This window comes from Camelus dromedarius, chromosome 16 (genome assembly GCF_036321535.1).
Source record: "Camelus dromedarius isolate mCamDro1 chromosome 16, mCamDro1.pat, whole genome shotgun sequence".
Classification (NCBI taxonomy): domain Eukaryota; kingdom Metazoa; phylum Chordata; class Mammalia; order Artiodactyla; family Camelidae; genus Camelus; species Camelus dromedarius.
The window spans coordinates 47,732,912-47,748,223 of NC_087451.1; the positions used below are offsets into that span (position 1 = coordinate 47,732,912).

The 15,312-nt window shown below is 54.2% G+C and overlaps 1 protein-coding gene across 4 annotated transcripts in view; it reads left to right on the plus strand.

The window, feature by feature from the left end:
• The first annotated feature begins 495 nt into the window (after window positions 1-495).
• The window catches only part of SEZ6 (seizure related 6 homolog), a 43,364-nt gene continuing 28,547 nt past the window's right edge, over window positions 496-15,312 (plus strand). For 3 of the 4 annotated variants that reach the window (XM_031468418.2, XM_031468420.2, XM_031468421.2), the window contains exon 1: window positions 532-691. In XM_031468418.2, coding sequence (XP_031324278.1) covers window positions 637-691 — 55 coding nt within the window. In that variant the 5' untranslated portion in view covers window positions 532-636. Of the gene's footprint in view, window positions 692-15,312 lie in introns of all 4 variants that reach the window. The other variant, XM_031468417.2, reaches the window with a different exon arrangement.

Below are 15,312 nucleotides of genomic sequence, written 5' to 3' on the forward strand. Positions count from 1 at the left end.
GCATTTATTGAGCGCAAAGTAATAATTTATTGTCCTTTGTACGCTTAAAAGCCATCTTCATTATAGGCCCAGGACGGAGCTGCCACAAGGGCACGCGGGCCTCGCCAGCCGGCTGCCTCACTGGCCGACGTCTTCCCAGAGCCCTCAGGTATCAGGATGGGATGGGGAGAGATGGGGAGAGGGTTGCTTTCTCATAGAGAATTAGGTTAGAACCCCACCTCCTTAGCAGGCTGCTAAAGGGGTAGAGGGCGACAGGCTTGGCTGGGCGTGGGTAGCGCGGAAGGGCGGGGGCCGTGTGCCTACATTAGCAGGGCAGTGCTTCCCCTGAGCAGGCGGCGGCGCGGGCGCCTTTGCTCCCGCCGCTGGGTCTTCTGCGCCTTTGCTTGAGACTTTACGGTAAGCCGCTCCTCCCGCGCCCGCGCCCCCGCCCCCATCCCCGCGCGGCGATCCCCGGCGCCGACGCCAGGCGCTGGCCGTGGTGCTGATTCTGTCAGGAGCTGGCGGCGGCGGCGCGGCGGCGGCGGCACCGCTCTCTCTCCCCGGCCGGACCCGGCTCTGTCCCCAGCGCCCAAGCCCCGCCGAGCCTCCAGCCCTCCCGTCGCGGCCCCAACCTGGGGCGCGGCCGGAACCGGCACCATGCGCCCGGCAGCCCTGCTGCTCTTGCCCTCGTTTCTGGCGCTCCTGGCTCACGGTAAGGGACCCCGGCGTCCGGCGGCAGGACTAGGGCAGGGTCAGGGTCCCGCGGGTGGGAAGAGAGGACTGTTCTCGCTCTCAGCTCCTCGCATCTGGCTGCCCAGCCCAGGCAACGCGCTCCGCTGGCTGCGCTGCCCACCGCGCCGGCCGAGCCGGGCGGGGCGCAGGCTCCGCGGGCGGGAAGCTGCCACTGCTCCCGCCATTCGCACCCGGCCGAGACCTCGCCTTTAATCATCTCTCCGGATCTAATGGGATTTCTCTGCTGCAATTCATCACGCCACCCCCTCCCCGCACACACGCGCTCACTCGCGCGCTACCGCTCTACACTCCAGGCGTCTAGGAGCTCCGGGGTGCGTGCCGCGGGGGAGGGAACCAGGCAGTGAGTCGGGACGGTCCCGCGGGCGGCCCACGGTCCCGCCTCCCTTGTCGCCCGCCAAACTTCTTTCGATTTTGCCGCCCATTCCGGGGCCTCTCCTGTCCTCACTGCGAAGGGACGGGGCCGGATGGCGGCCGGACCTGGAGTTGGGACTTCGCTCACCTCTCTCCGCCTTGGCGCTGCCGCGCGGGAGTCGGAACCTAGAGTATAATTCCAGGGAGAAACTCGGGGGTCCCGTGTACCAATAGCCGATTCTTCACTCTGCCCTGGGCTGCAATACCTGAGGTCCTGGGATAGAGAATCTGTCCTCCCCGGAGTCCTTTCCTTGTACCCTCTACCCTCTCACACGCCCAGAGCTCTTCCTCCCTCCCGGCCTGCCGTCCTGCTCGGGCCCCATCCACCCCATGGCTTCAGACTCGTCGCGGGAGGACCAACACCCCACCCTGCGGGTCCCCGGTCTCTCGCTTGCAGTTCGGTCTCCAACTTCATTTGCTGAGGGAAGCTTGGCCATGGATTGGGGAGCAAGGGAATGTTAGGGATAAGATAGGGGTTCTGCGCCTCAGGGAATGGCTTCCGAGTCTCCAAGGGACCAGCCCTGGCTCAAACACTCATCAAAACTACCGACCCCCACGTCTTTCTTCCACTGCAGTCAGTAGGCTGGTGGGATAGACAAAACCTTGATTGGAGTTGGACCCGCCATCTCTGGGAGTATGGTTCGTAGTGCCTGATATGGAGGGAGAGAAGGTGGAAGTTTCTAACCTCATCACTCGATCTTTCCAAGCTGTGTTGGAGCTCAGGGTAATGGGGCCAGAGCCACGCTGGGCCCTTGAGTGTCAGTTTTCTTCTCTCTGGGTCCCTAGAAATGCAGAAGCCCCTCTCTGAGCCTCTGGCTCCAGTCACAGGTAGACAGATGTGCTCGCTCTGCTCCCTGACTGCCCGTGCTGGGTTCTTTTGTGGTGCCAGGAACCCACGCCAGAATAGTGTTCTCGTTGGGGAAGGCGGGAGGACCCGAAAACTGGAGGAGTGGGAGAAGAAGCTTGCACCCTGACCCAGCTGTCCAAAAATATCCCTGGGAGTTCGGGGCTTGTCTTGCAATTGGGCACGTCCTTGCACTGGATAGCTCCCTTGGGGCTCAAGACCTGTGTATGCCTCCTGACCTGTAGTCTGAAGCCTGTGTGGGTGTGTGGGTCTGAGTGTGGTGTAATCAAGGTCTGAAGTAGTGGGTCCGAATGTGTCTGTGCTTCAGAAGGTTTGACGCTGGATGAGGGCTCAGCAGTGAGTGTGTGTGAGGAGTGTGTAAGGCCGCTATTGTATGATGCAGCCTCTGCCAGAGAGCTCCCTGCAGGGCTGGAGTGAGATTGCGGGTCTCCAGGAGAATGGCTCGTGTGGCCAGGAGTCTGGGGAGCCTCACTGGGGTTGTGCGTGTGAGTGTTGAGAAGAATCTTTTCACTCTGTGACCGAGAGTTGTGTGTCCCCAGCCAGTGTCCCCCCTGGCCACCCAGACCTCTCCAATGCCTGTGAGACTTCTCCCCCAAGAGGTATGTGAGATAGGGGTCTGTCTGCTGGGAAAGATCTTTATTTTCACTCCCCAAGGGAGAAGAGGAAGCAGCCCAGCAATGCCAGGCCTGAGGAGAGAGGGCCTGGACACTGGCGCGCCCCTTCCTTCTAGTGGGGCTGCAAGGTCCCAGTTGTTGGGGTACTCAGCAGTCTCATTGAGAGGCAATGCATTTAACCATCTCAGGGCTCCTGGGGGCTTCAGCCATGACAAGGCAGGCCTGGAGCAGTAAATGCCTTGGACTGTGGGCCTTTGCAGCCTGGGCGGTGAATCCCATGGCCCGGTGGCTTCGAGAAGGGAGCCTCAGAGGTTTGCTCTCACTTAGATGCAGGGACACAGGACTAGATGCAGCCTGAAGTGGCCCAGAAGTGGCTGGAAGCGGGAGAGGCTGAGATAGCGCTGGGCCAGGTTCAACCCCGCGGGGTCAGTCCCTTATTCCTGCCTCCGCCCCCTGCAGCTGCAGGGGCATGATTCACTTTAGGCTTGAGGGGCACCTAGAGCCACCATTGGTCCTCCCAACACACAGGCGGCACCTGATAATTCTACCACAGGCCTGGGGAGGAAAGCAGTGTGGGAGGGGCAGCACGTGCCTGAGCCTGCTGTGTCAGTTTAATGATTTTTAATGAGCAATTACCTTTAGTCATTCTCCTAATTTCTGAATATCAATAAAGTTAATTAAACTCCGCATGTGTGAATGTGGCCTGGGGAGATTGTGAAGGTGGAAGCAGCAGAAACTGGAGTGGGGTTTAGGTCTCCGGAGACAGAGGCTACCTCCACTGTCTGCGTGACCTTGGACCCGATGCTCCCCCCCTCTGAACCCTGATGATGTGTTTGGTGAGAAGAGGAAGGGGACAGCAAGTAGGGGTCATTCAGTGTGCCAAGAACTGGGGGACGGTGTCTGGGAGGCAAGAAGAGGAGGATGGCTTGGCTTCCAGGAGTCCTCGTGCTGAAAGGGTTAACAAACCAGGGCTGCCTTAACCTAAAATGGTAATTGCTGCTTCCTGCAGACTCTGTGGTAGGTGCTGGAGTCTGATAGTACATTCCTGAGTCTGGGGGCTGCAGCCAAAGCCAGCACCAAGCCCTTCTTCCTGTTGCCCCGCCTGGCACTTTGTGGTAAGGAAGCCGGTTCTGGGGACAAGGCTCTGCGGGATGCAGTCTAGATTCTACTCAGAACCCCAGAGTTTGACGTGGTGGGCAGGAGGCTCCCTTGGGCTTCTGAGGAGACTGAAGGACCCAGAGACTGCCATGGACTGGAGGGGAAGACTGTGTTGGCTTTTTGTCCCTCATAGGCCTAAGCTCATCAGGCTTGGCAGGCCCTGGCGGCGGTCCCAGGCTCCTCAGCAGGGTGGCAGCTTAAAATGCCTTGGGGACACCGTGGGGCACTAATGGGGATCGAGGAGATACAGGGACTGGGTTTAATTAGAAACTGGGCTTAATTAGAGCTTCTGTGCCCCTCCTACCATAGCTGCCTGAACGGTGGGGGGCGTGTCAAAAAAAATCCACTTCCTTAGCCCCTCCTTCCCTCCAGCCCTAGGTGCCCAAGCCTGCCAGCCTCCTCCCATCCCCCTTGTCCCCACCTCCCCAAGTCTTTTCAGGCCCCATTTGCCAGGCTGGGCTCAGCTCAGGGATGCTGCGCCCCCACCAGGGCAGAGCTGTCAGCTGGGTTCCCCAACCCCCAAATAAGAAAGGGGGCATGGAAAAGGGCCTATAGGTAGGGGTTATGTTAGTAAAGGAACCTCTCACTTCAGATGGTTAAGGGCCTCAGGCTTCCTGTCTGGCCTCAGGCATGCCTCTGCCCTCTCTGGGTCTCCACTTTCTGGAGTGTTCAATTTAAAGATGCACCAAGCTGGTGGTTGCCAAGCCTTGAAGCACATCAGGGTCTCCAAAGGCTGCTGTTAGATCATGCAGATTTCTGGATCCCCAGCTTACTGGTCTGCTCTCAGGCAGGAAGAGCCAGGCTCTGTATGTAAGAAGCTAAGGTGGAGCCAGAGCTGGGGAAAGGTGTGGGGGAGACGACAGGGAAATAATGCTGCCAGCCCTAGTCAGCATCTGGGAGGTGGGGAGCAGGCACTAGGAGGTCTCCAAGGCCACTTCCAGACTAATTCCAGCAGGAAACCAACTTATCCAGCCAGGCCAATCAGTTCCCCAAACTAGCCATGTTCTCAACAGCTTCTGGGCTCTTGCCGTTCCTTCTACCTAAAATTCTTTTCCTCTCCTAGGCCACTGGCTCACTCCACCTTATGCTTCAGGTTCCGGCTAGTTGGCACTTCGTGCAATTCTTTGGCACATATTTATGGGACATCTACTGTACAGTTTCTCAGGGGAAGCCTGCTTCACCCGACCTCCAGCCTGGGTCAGGGGACTCTTCTATGTTTCCACCATCTCCTGGTATCCATCTTGTTGGGTCATGAGCACCTGATTGCTTGATGCTCCCCTCCAAAAACAAGACTGAATTTAGAAAGGAAGGGCACCAAATCTATTTTGCTCAGCCTCTCCATTTTGGGGTAGTTCTAGAATTCCTATTGGAAGAAGTTTAGGGTCAGCTGCCTGTTTAGAAAGGAGAGGTGGGTGCATGGCAGCTGGGACTGTGTCTTGAAGTTTGCGTAGCAAGCACACTATTTTTACATAGATTGTATGTTAGGATTTTTTCCCTTTCCTAACGGTTGGCCAATTATCCCAACTGTAAATTATAGCCTTTACTTAGTTTTCTCCTTCCACAAATTAAGCTGTCACGCTGTCAGCCTGAGGTGGCTTGGGGGTGGGGTGCTGATGGCCATTCCAAGAGAGCTAAAGCCTCTCTCCAGACACCCTAGTACCACCACTGCTGGAGTCCCCAGTGGCACAGAGCCTAGTACCTGGTAGACATTAAATATACGTTGAATAAATTCACAAGTTACACAAGTATGTAAAGTGGCAGAGTTAATCCCAGAGCATAGGCTTCTTGACTCTCACAGTACGTACCCACCACTTCTACTGGCTGTTAGGGGTGCCCTGCATGAACTTAACGACTGAGATAAGGGAAGGGCAACCCCATCTCATCTGGCTTTATCACCCCCTCATCCATCTCAGCTTCAGACACCCTCATAGAGCTTGGAAGGACCAATATGAAACCTTGGGAGCAGCTCTGAGCCTGTCCTATCCTTGAATGAATAGGTGGGGGCCGAGGAGTCATCCAGGAGCACAGCAATTCATGTCTATGAACCTTTCACAGCTCCTAAAAGAGCAGTCACTGAGGTACATCCATGTCCTGGGATACATTCATTCATTCATTTCACAAACATGTAATGAGGTATGAGGCCTGGCTCAGAATCCTCAGGCGCCAAGTTTTTCACTTTTAAGCCTTTTCTTTTTAATACTCAAGACTAGTTAGCCCCACTTTATAGACAGGAAAACTGAGTTTCAGAGAGATTTAGTCACTTACCCTAAGTTTCCTAGCCAGTAAGTAATAAGACTACTCTGAAGTGCCTGCCCATTTTGCAAAACCTGGCTGCAGTCAGCAATGTCTACTCCCACACCCTAAGGCAAAGCTTCAGTACAGGCAGGTGGGAACCCAGGAGAGTATCACTATCCTAATAATAACAATAGCAAACATTTATTAGACCCCAACTATGTGCCAGGTACTGTACTAAGTGCTTTATATACATTAGCTCATTTAGCCCTCCTATCATTTCTATGAGATAGAAGCTATTATCTGCATTTTATAAGCCAAGTTCAAGCCCATGTTGTCAGACAGATCCAAGACAAAAATAGCCCCTAACTTTTTTCTAGCACATTTCTAGTGATGACAATGGGTTATCTTCCTGATATCTACCCTCAGACCTTCCTGCTATAGATTAGGGACATTTTATCTTGATCAATCCTTAGTGGCAGAGGAATAAAGCATCCTTTCTGACAGTTGGAGGCCAGAATAGAGCAAGGATAGGGGCTGGGAGTCAAGTGAACCTTGAAATCTTGCCCCAGCGGCCGGTGACCTTGAGTAACTCTTATTCTCCCACCCTCTGGGGGCCTTGGTGAATGAGATCAGTCACTCCTGTCCTGGCATCTGGGCTGCCCCACCTACCCCCTGCCCCCATCCCTGCTGAGGCCCTGATGTGGGAAGGCCCAAGTTTGCCTGAGGCTCAGCTCCCGGACAGGACTGGGTACCAATCCTGCCCCAGCTTCCCTCCACCTGCCTACCTGCCACCCAGCTGCCAGCCCTGGGAGGGGAGGATCAATGGCGCAGCGCCGGCAGTGTTGTTGGCCATTGATTGTTGAGATTTCTCGGCGGGCTCTGGAGTAAACAAATCTGCCACTTCTCCAACAACAATCCGGGTCTCAGGCTGCAGAGTCTGCAGCCTTGCTGGCAGGCAGGCTGGTGGGAAAGGGGCGGGAGTGGGAGGTCCTGGCTGGGCTCAGGAGGGACAAGGGCCTCTGCCAGGAGATGAGAAGGAACTGAGTGTGTGGAAAGGGAACAACAGAGAGACTGGGTGAGGATGCTGGGGTGAGCCCTAGACCCTGCACATGCTTTGTTTGGGCCAACCTCTACATTTTTGCTCATCCATTTTTCCATACCTGGAATGCCATCTTGGGTCCTTTTGCTTATTTCAGTTCATCCACCCCTTGTCTTCCTGATCATCCAGCCCAGAGGGCTCTCTGTTCTTTAAACACTACCAACCATTAGGAACTTAGCCTATTCATCCTTCATCCACCCAACTGTTCTCCATTTAACAACCCTCTATTCAGCACCTATCAGGTGCTTTAAAAGGCAAGAATACAACATAATCCCTGCCCTTAAGGAACTCAGTTTGGAGGGGGAGCTGCCTTTTTAATAAGCTCAGCTATGACTGCCTCCCCAGCTAGACCACAGACCCTCTGATTTTAATTAAATGCAATATAAACAAGATGCCAAACAGCATCCAACCACTAACCTTCAAAAGGATAGGAGACTTCTGGCCAGGGACTATTCTGAGCCTCAGGTTCTCGTCTATAGCAAGAGGGCTCACTTTTTGGGTCTTTGAGGGCCCAGCAAGCCTCTGGAATCCCTGAGCCAGGACTTGCTGGTTCCACCTATCACAACTTTTCCCATCTCTGCTGGGTCTGAGTGTCCCCCTAACCAACCCCCGCCCCCAAGAAGGCAGAGCAGGTTCAGGACCCCTCCTGCCACCAAACTGCAAGTGTGCTCCATAATCCAAGCTATACGTCTCTCCCCTCCCCCAGTGCAGTCCCCAGGGTCCTACCCAAAATCCTGCACCCTAATATCAACTTCAGCCTCTCTCTTAGTCCCCCACGCCTCCCCTCCCCATAGGCTCCTCTCTATCCTGAGGATTCTTCCAGCTGGTCATGGGCTGGGAAGGCAGAACTGCAAGGCCCCTGTGAAAAGTGCCTGAACCACAGAGCACCCCCACCCCCAACAGATGCTCATTTATATGCTCTTTTACCCCCCTTTCCATGCTGGCTCCTTATTAAAGGCACAGAAGCAGGCCCTGCCCCTCCCACTTCCATCCAGATCCCTCCCCAACTCCCTGCCCCCAAAGCTTCTCCCTCCCTCCCTCCCAGCCCAGCAGCTGAGCCACCAGCTCCTTTGTCCCCCAAGCAGCCACCTGCTGAGTATCTGGCCTGGGTCCCACCAGCCAGCAGGTGCCTAGGGAGTCCCAGAGCCTATGAGGGTGGATATCAGGCAATGTGGAGAGCCAAGTTGAGCCTCAGGGAAGAGGGGGCAGCCCCAAAGGAAGAAGCCAATTTGAAGAATGCTGGTCAGGGGGCCAGGGCTCTCAGATTTTAAACCTGATACTGGCTCTTGCTGGCTGGGTGAACTTGAGCAAATTGTGTCAACTTCCTGTGCCTCAGTTTCCTTGGGAATTCACGGCGTCTGCCCCACCTCTTTCACAGAACAGTATCCAGATCAAAGGAAGTCAGAAGGGGTGGTGACAGGAAAGAAACTGGAAGCCCCACTTAAGGGGAGGGTCCTCCAATATCCAGAGTTGTCTGGCACCAGGAGGGGCTGATTTTCAGGGAGTCACTGGAGGGGATGGATCAGAAGCCAGAGGAGCCCAGGGCTGGACTGTTGAGGTGGGGATGGGCAGTGAGCATCAGTTGGCCCAGGTCTGACCAGGAAGCTGAGACTAGCAGTGCAGAGGGATGAAGGTTGGGTTGAGGTGCTTCTAAGGGCCTTCACCCTGGCTTGCTGCTCTGACGGACATTGTCTTAGACATCATTTATATCCAGCAAGGGGATGTGCTGGTGATTTGAAACATCTGGTCTGGCAGCTGGCAGGCTCCCTCCTGTTGTGAGGTCCTGTTTTCTAGCTGGTTAGAGGAAATGGGGGAGAAGGAGTCACCTTCTTTTGAGGACAGAAGAGTCCCTGGCATCTCCAGGCAAAGGTGTAAAGGTGGGACAAGACAAGGCATGCCTGAGAGAGATCATTTGCACATTTGCTTATCCAGCCTGCCTTTATCCACCTTCCCTCACCGCCCACTCTGTTCTGCCCACCTCCTGGCAGAGCCATAGCCTTGCCTTACTGGGTCCAGTCATTTCCCTCCCTTTCCCCAACCCTGCTTGCCAGCCCAGGCTAGGAAGAGGCCTGCACCTCAGGTTGGGATGTTGCCCTGAGTCTAGTCTCTGTTGCACCTGTATCCCTGATGCTACCTCTTGTGCTCCCTGGTCCTTCCCTGCCCTGGGCCTGAAGCAGAAGAGACTGGAAGGGACAGGGGAAGAGGACTTATCCTTCTCAACTCAAGGTGCACACATCCAGCCTGGCAGTGTCCTTGGAGGTCAAAGCAAGGTTGGGGTAAGGGGGAAGACTAAGGCATTGGGGGCTGCACAGCTAAGTCCATCTAGCGTAACTGGGGGACTGGGGGAGAAGAAGCCCCAGAAGTGCAGGTAGCCCTGTCTGTGTACATCTCTGCCTGGCTTGTCCATCTATCCTTGGGTGTCTGTGTCTATATGTCCCTGCCTATCTGCGCTCTTCTGTCTTTACTCCCTGTGACTGTGGCCCAGGGTGTAGGCACACCAGGCCCCAGCTCAGGCTGGTCTCTCCCCTCCCAGAGCCTGCTCCACTCTCTTCCTCCCCAGTCCTGGGCTCCACTGACCCCTCAAGGAGATTTGAGCTGCTGCTGCTATTTTTAGCTGCTCTGCACCCCTCCCTCCCCCTACTCAGGCTTGCTGGGGAAGTGGGGAGGACAGGCTGAGCCTGGGGAGCCTCACATGCTGGGGTGCTGGGCCAGTAAGACCCTCAGTGTCACAAGGCTATAGAATATAGAAGCCAGGGGAGTCTGGGATTGTCCACAGGTGCAAGGGCCATGCCCTCAGGCAGCTTAAGCCCCATGCCACCTGCCTGTGGCTAGGAGAAGGTCCCAGGCTGTTCTCCCTCTGTCCCCTCCCAGTCTCTAAGGGCAGATCCCAAGCCTCCAGTGTCTTCCCTAGGCCATTTGAAAGTAAGACAGGACTGCCTGGGTCTTCCCCATAGAAGCTGGAGAGACAGAACGGGGCTCAAAGTGGCCCCGTTCTGCCTCCAAAAATCAGGAATTCAGAGGGAGGGGAATATACCTGGATGAGGTTACCCCCTGCCAGATACTTCTGGTACTGTCTTGGCACTTCTAAGAGGGGTTTCTGGCCCCTGCTATAGCTTGACTTTGCCAAAGGCCACCATTAGAGCCCCTTGCCCTCCAGATCCTTGGGATTTCTGGGCCCCACTCCACCGCTGTCCTTGCTGCTCTGGAAACTGACACCAGCTGGGAGTGGGTAGGTAACAGCAGTTCAAGAGGCCTGAACAGAGGGACCAAGGAGGAAGGCAGCCTTGGCCCTGCAAAGCAGGTGCCTGCCCTCCAGACTCAGGCTGCTCTTGCTTTCAGAGATCTTTTGTCCCTACTTCTGTCCTTCTGTCTGTCTCTTGAAATCAGTAGGGCAGAGATGGCCCCAGGCCTACCTCCTGGGCCCAGTTAGACCACTTCTCACAGGTCATATTAGCTATCTGATCCTATTCCTTTATTTGTGGGATGGGGAGGATTAATCAGATAGTGTAGGTAAATGGGCCAGCAGAACCTGGAACACAGTAGGTGCTCAAAAATGTTAAATCTCTGCCTAGGCCATTCAGCTCAGAGGTAGACACAGGCACTGGGAGCAACCTCAGTAGTGCCAGCTTCTGAACTTCAGGGGGATGCGGGGAGGGGCAGCAGCCCAGAGATGCTGATCTGGGGCCTAGGTTGGTACCTACTCTCCAGCCCTGGTATATTATGGTCTTGTCTTGCTGGGATCAGTGACTGGGAGGGACTGTCCTTGGCAGATGCCTAGAATTGAGCAGGGGGCAGAGGATGGAGGGGGTAGTCATTCCTCCCTAGATCAACCTCTGTCGCCTAATTTCACCACTGGGCTGGGCTCAGCTGGCCCTGGTACTAGCTCCAGGAAGAATGCCGTTCCTGCCTTCATAGCCTTCCTCATCCCAGCTGACATTTCCAAGGTTTTCCATTCAAAGAAATATGATCCCTGCTGATGCTGAGGTGGTAGTGGAAGCTGTTGGTGCTGGAAGAGGGCTCACCTGAGCACCCAGCTCAGGGCCACATCCCTCCTTTGCCCTGGCCACACTATTGCCAGTTGGCATAATCGGGCAGACTGATTAGTTACCAGGCTGATGAGGAAGCCCAGGCTGTTCCTCCCATTCCTTGTAGCCTGCCCTAGTCCTCTTTCTCTCTCTCAACCCCCTCCCAGGCCCCCAGCTCCTGTGCCACCTGCCCAGCCCCGTGAACTGTGGGCAGGCAGGGCTAGGGGCCCCCAGGTCCCCAGGGCCAGCAGGCAGGCAGGCAGGAGTGGGGAACACAGGGCCACAGGGGAAGGTGTAGAGCACAGCAGGTGATGCTGTAGCAGAGGCCTCATTAATCACGTCTCCAGCCCCCAGCTCTGCAGTGGCGAGACCATATTAGATTTTAAATTGGAAAGCGGAGAACGTGGCAGTTAGCTGGGAGCTCCCTCTACCCTGGGCCCCTGATCACAGCCTCACAGGAGGAAGGGGTCATCAGGGAGAAAAGGGCAGCAGCCCGGAGCTGTGTACCCTCTCCCTCCACACACTCAGAGCCTGAAGGGTCTGTCCAGGCCACATGGCTCTGGGGATGGTCAGGTTAGGACCCAAGAAGCGGGCAGAATGAAAAGGAGGGAGCACAGCAGCCGCCGGGAGAAGGGCATCCCTTCTGAGAGGTAGGAGCTTTCCAGGCTTGAGGACAGTGAAGCCAGTTTCCAGGATGTAGCATCCATGGGCAAGGACAAATGGTGACTTATGGTCTGTGTGCGTGTTTGGAATCACACATGCACACACACAAATACATACACACACAGGCACATGCACATGCCTGCACATGTGTACATACAGGCCTCTGTACTCAACATGTCCACACATGACCATATGAAGCAGCAACTCTGCAGTAGAAATTTGAGGCCAGGCTGTGGAACAGGCAGACTCAGATCAAATCCCTTGTTTGCCACTTTCCTCCTGTATGAACTAGGATGATTCACTTTGCCTCTCAACCTCAGGTCCTTCATATATAAAGTGTAAAATATTTTTTAAATTTTGTTTTTATTGAAGTATAGTTGATTTACAATGTTAGTTTCAGATGTACAGCAAAGCTATTCAATTATACGTATACATATATTTTTTTCAGATTCTTTTCCATTATATATTATTAGAAGAAATTGAATAGAGTTCCCTGTGCTATACAATAGGTCCTTGTTGTTTATTTTATATATAGTAATGTGTATCTGTTAATCCCAAACTCCTAATTTATGCCTCCCCGGCCCTTTCCCCTTTGGTAATCACAGTTTGTCTTCTATGCCTGCGAGTCTGTTTTTGGATTGTAAATGAGATTTGCATCATTTTTTTTTCAGATTCCATATGTAAGTGATATCATATATTTGTCTTTCTCTGCCTGACTTACTTCACTTAATATGAAAATCTCTAGGTCCATCCAAGTTGCTGCAAATAGCATTATTTCATTCTTTTTTATGGCTAAAATTCCATTATTTATATATATATATACATATATGTGTATATATATGTATACACACACACACACACACAAGTACACACACACACATACACACACACCATAGCTTCCTTATCCAAAACTGTAAAATATTGATTTCAGGTGTAAAAGGTGTTGCTATGGGTGAAAGACAGCCCCTTGGAAGTCCACGGCTGGCCGACAGAGGGTGCTCAGTAAATGTAAGGCCCTCCCCTGGCCCCAAGGCCAGGCATTTTGGGGCTGCCCCAGGAGCCCTGGGGTGGTGGCCAGGCCAGGCTTCCTACCCCTATGCTCCTGACTGAGCAGTGAGGTCAACTAAGCACAGCAGGCACTGTTATGGAGTGTTCACACACCCTGGCCCCATCCTGGGCCAAATCAGATGGGGCCAAGCATTCCTGACTCTTCTTTATCCATAAAACCCTTCTACACTGGCTCTGCCTGAGCTCCCCAAATTGCCCATTGAACACTCCACTCCTCAGAACGCCAGTGCTCAGCTAAGGGTGGGGAGCAAACATCATGGGTAGGTGGCACCAGTCTTCCCTGAGGAGTGAGGAGCTGACAGGCCCAGCTCTCCTGAGGCCTTAGTGGAAAACCTAAAGAAGTCCCAGAGCTCCTTGACATATCTCCCCGCCCAACCCTGGTCCCCAGTTTTCCCAGGCACAAAGGAGGGGAGTAGACACTGCTACCCCATCTTAATCTTCTTAATCTTCACCTTCACCTTCAACTCTGGGCTCTTCCCTTCTGAGCAGTGGTGAATACAGAGGAGGTTACAGAGGTTAAAGAGCTGCACTTTCCATCCTGGTAGCCACTAACCACATGTGACTATTTAAATGTAAATTCATGAACATGAAATAAAATTTTAAAATTCAGTGTCTCGGTCTCACTAGCCACATCTCAAGTGCTCACTACCCATGTGTGGCTACTGGCTACTGTGTCGGACACGCAGATAGAAAACATTTCCATCATCACAAAAAGTCCTATTAGACAGCACTGATCTAGTGCTGTAAATTCTCAGTAAACAGTTGTGTTCAGTATTTTTATTCACAGAGCCCTTTGTGGCTCACCAGATCCTGGAATGTGAGAGCTGACAGGGCCCTTAGATACTTTTTCCATTTTACTGATGGGAAAATGGAGGCTCGGGTTAGGGAAGTGATTTGCGCAGAGAGACCGAGCCCGTTAGGGGCAGGACCAGGACCACTGGGCTGACTCCTGGCTGTTGCCTGCTACCCCCACCCGTACTCCCTCCAAGTGGCAAGAAAAGTGCAACCCTGGAAATGCTGAAGCCCAGGGTTACCCCCCACCCCTCACCTAGTACAGTGGGGAGGTAGCTGCCCCTGCAGCTCAAAAGCAGTGCGCTCTCTGTCCCTGGAGGTATGCCCACAGGTAGCAGACAGCCCCAGAAGTATTAGAGGGTTTACTCTTCAGAGCAGTTGGGCCACGTGTTCTTCAAGTCCGTAAGTCCTGGGTCCCAGCCCTGCCCCAAGTGTGCTCTGTGACCTAAGAAAACCCTCTGGAGTCAGTTTCTTCCTGTGTAAATCAAGAAGGGATGAGACACACACAAAGACTGTAAGGGCTCAGATTCTGGGGGCCAGCCACTTCCTGGCCTGGATTCTGGCCAAGAGGAGGTACCCCCATTCACATCTGCATGCCAGATTTGACTGTACTGCCAGGGGTTGGCCAAGAGAGGGTGTGATTGGGGGTGGTCAGTGACAAGGGAAGAGAGGGTAGGCTGGGGTTGGGGGGCCCACCAGCTGTGCCAGCAGATACTCTTCATCAGTTGCCAGTTGAGGTTGTTCTGGGACACTGCCAAGGGCTGGCTGCCCATCTTCTCCCTGCAGGACACACCCCTGCCTGCCCCTGCCCTCCCCTACCCACTCCTACTGGCCAAGGGCCAAGCATTTGGGGGAGCGGGGAGCAGGGAGCCTTTCAAGTGTGCAGACAGGCAGAATCCTGGCTTGGAAACTGTGTTCCCTGAGCCCACCCTTCATTGTGCCTAGCACCAGGGGTCATTGCTTTTGTGTGCAGAGATGCAAGAGAGATGCCTCCTGCTGGATCCTTGGTCAGGGACACAAGCCTTACCTGTGCCCCCAGGAGGTCAGAGGAGGGAGCTATTTTCACCCACTGGGCCAGGCAGGGATGGTACCCTGAGAGAGATTTGGAGCTGGGTCTGGTAGGATGGGAAATGTTTGAAGAGATTAATGAGCAAATGTGGCAGAAGGGAAAGGCACTATTCTGGCAGAGAAGTTCCCTTTGAGTATATCTCTGTGCCCACCCCAACCACTGCCCCTCCAGGACACCACCAGGACTTCCTTCCTTATCACCCAGAGCTGCAGGGCTCCCAACATGAGTGCCCTAGGATGGTGGTGGCCAGGCTGGTGGGGAGATAGTCAGGAGGTACAGCTGAGGGCCAGTGGCAGCAGCAGACAGAGCTGTAAGCTGTAGAGCTGCTGAGCTCTGGGTTCTAGACCCAGGCCTGCCTGCCATGCATTGGCTGTGCGACCTTGGACAAGTTACTTAACCATACTGGCCTCGATGTCTTTATCTCTAGGGAGGATAAGAGATTACATGTGAAGGTGCTGAGTGCAAGGTCAGCATATGAGCACTGAGTAATGGCAGCTGCCTGGCTCCAAACCACAGGAGGTATACTGAACGTGGCCATTCTGGCTCTGCCATACCTTTCGGGTAATCTTGGAGATTTTGCC